Below are 8,564 nucleotides of genomic sequence, written 5' to 3'. Positions count from 1 at the left end.
TGGGAGGATATTCCTGTGAATGGGGAGCCCAGGGCTAGGGAGTTTTTCCTGAGTGTGTGTGTGTGTGTGTGTGTGGATACCCTCCGCCTACCTTATGTGTTGCAGCCCCCTTGCCTCTCCTGTCACTATGCAGGGCGATTCCGGCACACGCCATCTGACTGTCGCAGGCAGCGTGTCGCTTTAAGCCAACATCAAGAGCATTTAATCTTTTTTTTTAATGGAGGTGGGGGTGTTTGAGGGAGAGGGAGGGGGAGATGGTAGACGAGTGGGAATAAAGAGAGGGAAACAGAAAAGAAGGGATGAATGAGAAAAGGGAGTGAGGATGTGGAGAGAGAGGAATGGTGAGTGATAGTGAAAGAAGGAGGGGTTCTGAGTGACAGAGAAGGAGGGAGACGGGGGAGGGTTTACAGAGAGAGAGAGAGGGAGGGAGGGAGGGAGAGAGGGAGGGAGCAGAGAAGGGAGCAGGAGCATGTAAAGCATGTTTCTGGTGCTCTGTGACACACTGAGCGGCGCGGAGGGGAGTCACACACACTCACACATACACGCACATGTGTGTGCGCGGACAGCGGAGTGGAGAGCGTCCCGGCTCTGAAGACACACGCGCACACACACGCACACACACTCTCGCGGGCTCTGTCGCTCTGCTGCTGCTGCTGAAGGGGACATGGAGAGCAGAGTGTGAGGACCCAGGAGCTGCACGCGTAGCGCAGGTGAGAAGACCCACCACCGTCCCCTCCAGCTTGCGGCACCCACTCATCCTCCACTCCACTTCTCTTCAGTCCCTCCGTCCGTATCCCTGTCTTCCGCCTGCACTCCTTTCACCAGTCGCTCTTTCTCCCCCTCTGAAGGACGCCTGGATGCCTCTGGGAACTCACCGGAGAGAGTTATCTGCCCGCTGCCTCTGCCCCCTGCATCTGTGCGCAGGCGGCGCCGCTCTCGCCACCCCCCGTGCAAGCCGCTCATGAATGTCACCTCTGTCTCTGCCGGCCGCTGGAATTTACAAACGCCCTGTGTTGGGGTAAGTGAGGGCCGGGCTCCGGGGTGGGGGGTGTGCCTGGCGGGGTGGACCAGGCACCTCTGCCTTCGCTTCCCGTTTGCGCCCCCCTCCTCTCTGCCAGCCTCTTGCTTCGAAGCTCAACCCTGGGCTGAATTTTCTTCCCATTTCTTTTTTTTTCTCTACTTCGCTCAGTTTTTCGGGGCGAGGGAGGGTTGGAGGAAAGGAGGAGCGGGGGGGCACCGAAAGTTTGGAAGAGAAAGGAAATCGGACCTTTTTTTATGCCCCCCCCCCTCCCCTTTAATTAAAGTGTCTTGGTAACTCTGGCAACTCTGGGATAAAGTGCCAACCTATCACCTCCGCTCTCACCTGATTGGCTGGACTTCTTGCACAGAGCCTGTTCTCTAAATCCCTTTGACGACGGCACTTCCCAACTTTACCAAGGAAGCTGGAGAGACCTTGAGGCAGCTGGACTTAACTGTTGGAAACATTCTCTCCACTCCTGAACTGACTGTTGACATACCTTTTTGGGACTTTTTTTTGCTTCAATCATGTGACTTCCTCATGGGTTTCCTTTTCCCCCCACTCCTTTGTATGGTTTTGCTGCTGGGGGGGTGGTGCTTAAGGGGAGTGGTTATGCCTTAGGCCACACCCCCGGATCATCAAACGACAAAAGAGTCCTGCCACCTTCTGACCCCAACCTGGGACACTAGAGCCCACCACCCCACACCGCACGGTGGGGGGATAACGGCCGACTAACGCGACCCACCAGCTCCTCAAGCGGCCCCTCACTGCTCGCCCAGGACGGGCGAGGCTGTCTGAGGGGGTCGCCATGGCTGCCCTTGCCAGTTCCCTGATCCGCCAGCGGAGAGAGGTGAAGGACCCACAGGCCAACCGGCAGGTATCCAACAAACGCAAGCCATGCCCCAAGAGCAACAAGTCTCTTTGCCAGAAGCAGATTCTGGTGCTCATCTCCAAGGTGCGGCTGTGCAGTAACCGCGGCCGGAGGCTTGAGAAGAGACCTGGTGAGTCCCTGCCCCTCCTCCGCCCCAACTGTGGGCTCCAGCCTTTGATTACCACATGTTTCAGGTGGACAAAACCATCTGGGTGTGAGACATTTGATGGTGAAAACAGATCCATTGTTTTCAGTGCGACCGTAGCCTTGATCCACAGCTGCCCCCGTGAATGTGAGGTTTGGGTGTGCATGTATTTATGTGTGTGTGTGTGGTGGGGGGGTCTTGCAGTGGATTTGGCTTTATGGCTTTAGCATTCCCTCCAGCGCAGAAATACCCACAGCTGGTGGGCAGATTTATCTGGAGTAGCAAAGATTTAAAGGGTTAGGTTGGGATTTCTGAAGTCCAGAGTGAATGTTTGGGTGCAGCTGGGCCTGTGTGTGCCACAGGAAGCCAAAGGAAGGGTGCCACCAGCCGGTGCCCTGCCATGGTCCTGATGGTCCCTGCTACTCCAGCGTGACTTGGGTCTATGATATATGCTGGGAAACATTGTTACCTCTGTACAGCTGGCATTGCTGGGTAGCCATGGATCAGCTTAACACATGATTTCTTGGCGTTGAATAATGATAGATATTTTCCAATGGCTGGTGGCCTCACCTAGTGTTCACACGAGTCCTCAGCCCGGCCAGTTCCCATTGTGGCCATTGATGTCATAGGGTTACATGTCGATGGTGCTTCAGAGTGAGGTATCTCTTCCATTTCCATTTTCACCAACTCCTGACATGAGTCCTCCAGGTACTGCGTGTTTCCTCATTATTTGGCTGAACTTGACAGCGATACCACATTCGATTTCTACTTGGTTACGCATCGGCTAGTTTTCAATCAGCCTTACCTTTCCAGCCAAATTGATTAGCTGTCTGTAGCAGCTATGCTGGAAGTTTCCCCTGCGATCCAGTTTGCTGCAGAAGGCTGAAATGATCTTTGGGTGATCTGGAGATCCGAGAACCGCGTCACGAGCACCGAGGCCATGGAGAGAAATGACCAAGGAGGCTGTTGGAATAGGTACCTGAGGACAGCTGGTGGGCAGTGAGTTTCTGGGGGCTCATCGTCTCCTAACGGGACCCCTGTTTGATGCTTGTGTGGCAGCCATTTGTGCACAAGGGCTCAAAATACATTATGTGCTGATGCACGACAGTCATCATTGGTTGTTTCCTCAAAAATGCTCTATTGTGAAATAATAGCCTTGTAATAATAATTAATAATATTATCAAGTAAACAGTGAGACTGGCTATAAAAAAATTTAGATTTTCGCCATGCTGGTTTTAAATTCTGTTTAATCAGAAGTCTTGTGTGATGAATATGTGCTGTGTAATTAGAGTATATAGTTATTAAAATATTATTCCTTCCCTAAACGTTGATGAGCCCCTCGAAACCATCATGGTGGTCATGGTGCTGGATCTTCTCGTGCTGAGCGGTGGGAGAAGGCAGACCAGCGCGGCGCTCTGCTGTGGCCGGGGATGTTAACGACGTCCCTGTGCCAAGTTCATCATGGTAATTACAGTGGAAACTGCCAACCTGCACAGAGCAGCGCTGCCATTATTCCGGGGAAATACGAGTGGGTGGAGAGGTGGCTCACTCACACACACACACACACACGCACACACACACACACACGCATGTGCATGCACCTTCACATCGCTGTCTCCCTGCGACTTCCCATTAACATCCATTTTAATGTGGCTGATAGTTCTGGCTCCCACCCACACCCCTGTAGGTGTGTGACGGGATGTGTGGCAGGTGTCACTCATGACGGTTTTGTCAGGATACAATGAGATCCAAACATTGATGAAATAACAGCCTTATATTCTGCTGTATTTCAGATTATTTCTAGGGGTTTACAACCACTGGCAGGGTAAATATGTTTGTGTGCGTAATTTGTCTGCACACTTTTAATTTGCAGTCTGTGAAACACTGACTGCTGTGTGTGATTATGTGTCTGAGCATCTGCAAGTGTCAGTGTCAATGTGACAGCGTTTGTGAATGGCTGTGTGTGTGTGTGTGGATTAGGTTTATATTACGTTGTGGGGACCAAATGCCACCCACAATGTGATAAAAACCTGTTATTTTGATGTTGTGGGGACCACTTTTCAGGTCCCCACAAAGCTCTGTGACTGCAATGAAAAAACTAAAAATCCCAAAAGTCTTGGAGAGTCCCCACAAATATATAATTATAAACCTGTGTGTGTGTGTGTGTGTGTGTGTGTAGGGGGGGTGTAAGCTACAGGAGCTGAGGCTGTCCTCACAGCAGGGAGAGATGGGTTACACAGCCACATCTATGGTGTCTGCACATCTAGGATTGGCAAACAGAGCCGCCCCGCAGCCCAGCCCCCTAGTGGTGAGTGTTTGCCTGCGTGCGGTGAATGACTCCATTGAGGGGCTGCAAATGCCTTGGTGACCCCCCCGCTCCATGGGCATCAACCAGCCGACGCCATCGGTTCCTCTCCACTCCGTCACTCCAACGACCCTCTAAACTGACACTAATGACGTTCAATCTCAACAGGCGCTTCAGCCGTTGGCAAGGTCGTCCCACCCATTAGGAAAGACCCGGGGGGGGGACGGGGGGGGAGCTGCTGCACAGGCATCCTCATCGCCTTGCGTGTAACCCCACACGTCACAGGCGAGCTCACCTGTTTGACGTGACGCGACGAGGTGTAATATACAAACCTTACAAGGGAGGATAAATCACTTTTGGCTGTGGGGGTTTGTGGAGAATTAATGTTATGTATGGTTCTTATTTAGAGCTACAGAACCAAATTAGCAAAAAGTGTGTATAGGGAGAAAGACCCACCCCCCTTGCCACAGTTACTGTGCGGAAACCAGGTCAGAGGCTGTGATGGGGTCCATTGTGGGCTTTTTGTCCCCACCTCCCATCCCCCCAGTACAGGGTTCTGACTGGCAGTCAAGGCCAGGTTCATCTCCCAGTGAGGGGACTCTGTTTGGCATTTTGGTCTGCAAACACGAGCGAAATGCTAATATGTTTACATTTAGCTGGAGCTCTAAGCCTGGATTACCTTTATTCATTTCATCTCACCAGAGTTTTGCTAGTTTGTGCTGCTGAATATTTGCCCTAAGCAGCTGGATTCGGTTGTGCTGATGAGAACCTCCTCCCGACTTGCCGTCACGGGCCCTGTAACCACCCCCGCCCTGCAGCGCAAGGTCAGGCAGGCCTGAGGATGCTGGGTAGTCCCAGGCTGAATGTTTTCACAGAAGCACACGCAAGAAACAATGAAGGCTCAGCGGAATAGCTCATGGTATCCAGCTCCCTCTGCAGTGGCCAAGGAACGGAGAGGTCTCCGGGCATCAGCTCCCAGGACCGGAATCGCTGCCGTACCTTTGACTCTCTTCAGCAAACATCCAGCCATATAAAGGCACAAACAAGGACTGTGTGAGCCAAGTGGGTGCGGTGATGCTGCCCCTTAGCCATGCTCTAAATGGACACAATGCTCCCAGAGACTTATTTTTGACTGAGCGTGTGCAGTATGTCCCTGTGGCTTTCAGCCACCTGGCGGGACGTGTCCTGGGAGGAACGGGGTGCCTGGGGTGTTTGTCCTCATTTGGATCTGAATGATCTGGCTCGTTTGATGTGGTGAGGGCAGCCAACTTGACAGACGAGTGGCGAGGGGCAGAAAGGCGGCCCTCTGGCAAAAAAATAAATAAAAAATACCCTCAACAAGGCTGGGAGAATCTGGTCTGGTCTCTCTGCCGTGACTGGGTGTGTTTGGCACACACGAGTGCCCCATGAACCACACTGCAGGAGAAGACCAGCAGGGGGCGATATGTGGGCCACAGGCCACAATTATGGCTGTAGCTTTGGCTGGTGCTTTACGATCACCCATGGCAGATGTCTTTCTATTCTGATGTCTGTGAAGCCCCTCAGTTAGTTGACAGGTTTATGCCCCCCCAGTCTGAACCAAGTACAGCACGGGCACCCGCAGGCACTGTATATGATTCATTTATTTATTTTCTCCAATATTGTTCTTCTCACAGCCCACATAGTATAACCTCCTTCCCATATAGACGGCATGGCTTCTCAGCTGGACACCATGGCTGGTGCACGAGGTCACTGTGGTGCATGAGGTCACCGTGGTGCATGAGGTCACCATGGTGCATGAGGTCACTGTAGTGCATGAGGTCACCATGGCGTCCGTCCGAGATGCATTGTTTGAGTTTGCTTTGAAAAATCACTCTTTCATCACTTTCACGGGACGGATCAGTTTTTATCACTCTTCTGTGCTCCCTGATCCCACGGTGGTCTCACTTGCATGGGAGATGAACACCCCCCCCCAGCCCCCCAGGCAGCTCCCACCTACCATTCCCGAGGTTTCCCACAGAGACCCTGAACCCTCTCTGACTGGAAAGTGCTGGAAAACAGTTTCACTGGTAATATTAGTGACTGTGGAGCCATTTCCTTTGCCCGCTGCTTGCCAACCATGGGAGGGCACATTTAATCCTCGCTGAGCAACTATAAGTTAATTAATTGGCTTTTTTGGCACAGTTTTCCCTGTCGGGCCAATATGCTCGTCCTTTGGCGGGTCACGCGAGCCACACAGGACGTGATCATGCGTGTGACAGGACCTGGCTGGGTCTTGGCATTAGGTCGCCTTCCTAACCGCACTGCAGGAGAGGGGACGGCCGCCTTGTGGGGTCCTGGCATGTGGGGCACATTCTGCCCACCCACCCCTGCCCGAAACTGCTGTTTTGTTTATAAATCCGGCATTAAACCCTAATCTGTCGCAGGCGTCCCACACAAGCGATGCGTTCTCACCTGCTGGGGCGGTAATCCTGTGCCTGTGTTTGGGGTGGGTGGTAGCAGCAAGAGGCAGGAAGAGCTTTATGATGCTGGGGCTTGCAGTTGTCAGCGGCGGTGGCAAGGGAGGCCACACCCCTGCAGGTGAAGACCTTGGGCGGGCTGCTAATGACCATGTCCTCTGACCTGTGCCTGGGATGATCTCGCCTTACAGCAGTCCCAAAATCATACAGAAATGATTATTGTGGATGGGGTACTCACTGCCCCCTCCCCACCCGCACTTTGGGTAAGGACAGGTCTGTGACACGTCTATCATTGTGAACGTGCACCTCACACACGTGCATATGCAGCCACACACTTCTAGACAGTGAAACGGCACACCCCAGCAAAAATGAGATACCATGTAATGTGCTGGTTGAAGTTTTCATGGTTCCTATTAAGCAGTTGTTTGATTTTAATTTCAGCTGCACAGCTAAAACTGTGCGAGAGCGGAGGGGGATGAATCACTTTTCCTTTCATTTTCCTTTCAAAGCCCACAGGAGGGAACTTGTCTAGGCCAGTATCCTTCACTGCAGCAAAGGGGGCTCAGCGAAACATCTCTAGTGCTCGTCACTTGTATTTCTTTAGAGGACATGACTGTGGACAGCTTAAGGAACAGTGTTCACAGAGCTCATCTCTGCAACAGAGCTCAAATTTGGTTAGTAATTCCTTTAAAGGATAGGAACACAGATAGCTTTGATTAAGTAGAACAAAGGTGAACAGTAATACATAGTAATGCTCTACAGACCATATAATGGCAGTGAGTATGTACAGACTGATGCAGGAACAGTGGTTTTTCAGAGGCTAGTAAGGTAAAGAGAGTATAAAGTGAACACTAAAGTGAGACTGTAAAGATTCATGCACGGATTAGATCAGGGGTCTCCAACTCCGGTCCTGGAGAGCTACTATCCAGTCGGTTTTCAATCCTACCTGGCTTCTGATGAACCACACCTGTTCTCAGGTAAATACCAGGGCCAGGTGTGGCTCATCAGAAGCCAAGTAGGATAGAAAACCTACTGGAGAGTAGCTCACCAGGACCGGAGTTGGAGACCCCTGGATTAGATAGATAACGATTTTAGTGCCTTGCAAAACTTTTGACCATTTTCTTGAGTTAGAAATCCTACATTAAAATATAGTTCTCTGTGATATTTTTTATTTCGAAATACTGAAAGTCAGCATTGAATGATAACGTTTGAGTTTTCTGTAAAGCCGCCTTTTGGAGCAAAAGATGCATTTGGGGTGAGGATGTTCCAGCTTTGTAGACCATTCAGAAGTGACTTTGGCTTGTTATTCCAGGCTGAATTGTTCCCTGTTTTTCTTGTGAGTCAAATGACATGTGCACAATTTCCTCATTGCCGCAGATTCAAAATTGGATCGTGATCCGGCCTTCGACTGAAGAGTGTTCACCTTCGTGTTCTTCAGCCACTGAGAAGCTTTCTCCCAAGCTTCAGTTTTTTTAGCAGGCAAGCAGGTTGCCTTTCGGTGTTTCCTTGCATTTTGCACCTCCATCCTTCCTTCAGATTAAAGATTCCCAGTTTTGCTGCTGGAAACCAGCTATAGCTATGAGGTATGGTGTTTTGACAGATGTGGGCAGTGTTAGATTTTTGCCACATATATTGCTTTTAATTTCAGCTAAAAAAACATCGTCTTGGCCTTAACTTACTACAAAATCCAAATGGGTCACCACTGAGCTTTTGGCAAACCTTAGACGTGCTTTGAAATGGCTTTTTCAGGTAAGCAGAGGCAGATAGTTCAGGTTCAGAAAGCAAAA

The 8,564-nt window shown here is 51.0% G+C and overlaps 1 protein-coding gene across 3 annotated transcripts in view; it reads left to right on the top strand.

Annotated features, from left to right (window-relative positions):
• Positions 1-452: 452 nt before the first annotated feature.
• The window catches only part of fgf11a (fibroblast growth factor 11a), a 50,832-nt gene continuing 42,720 nt past the window's right edge, over positions 453-8,564 (top strand). For all 3 annotated transcript variants that reach the window (XM_023843406.2, XM_023843405.2, XM_023843403.2), the window contains exons 1-2: positions 453-710; positions 849-2,019. In XM_023843406.2, coding sequence (XP_023699174.1) covers positions 1,827-2,019 — 193 coding nt within the window. In that variant the 5' untranslated portion in view covers positions 453-710; positions 849-1,826. The remainder of the gene's footprint in view (positions 711-848; positions 2,020-8,564) is intronic.

The sequence above is a fragment of the Paramormyrops kingsleyae genome, chromosome 10, assembly GCF_048594095.1.
Source record: "Paramormyrops kingsleyae isolate MSU_618 chromosome 10, PKINGS_0.4, whole genome shotgun sequence".
NCBI classification, from domain to species: Eukaryota; Metazoa; Chordata; class Actinopteri; order Osteoglossiformes; family Mormyridae; genus Paramormyrops; species Paramormyrops kingsleyae.
The sequence above is the reverse complement of the archived record's forward strand: the minus strand, read 5'-3'. Positions and strand labels throughout refer to the sequence as shown.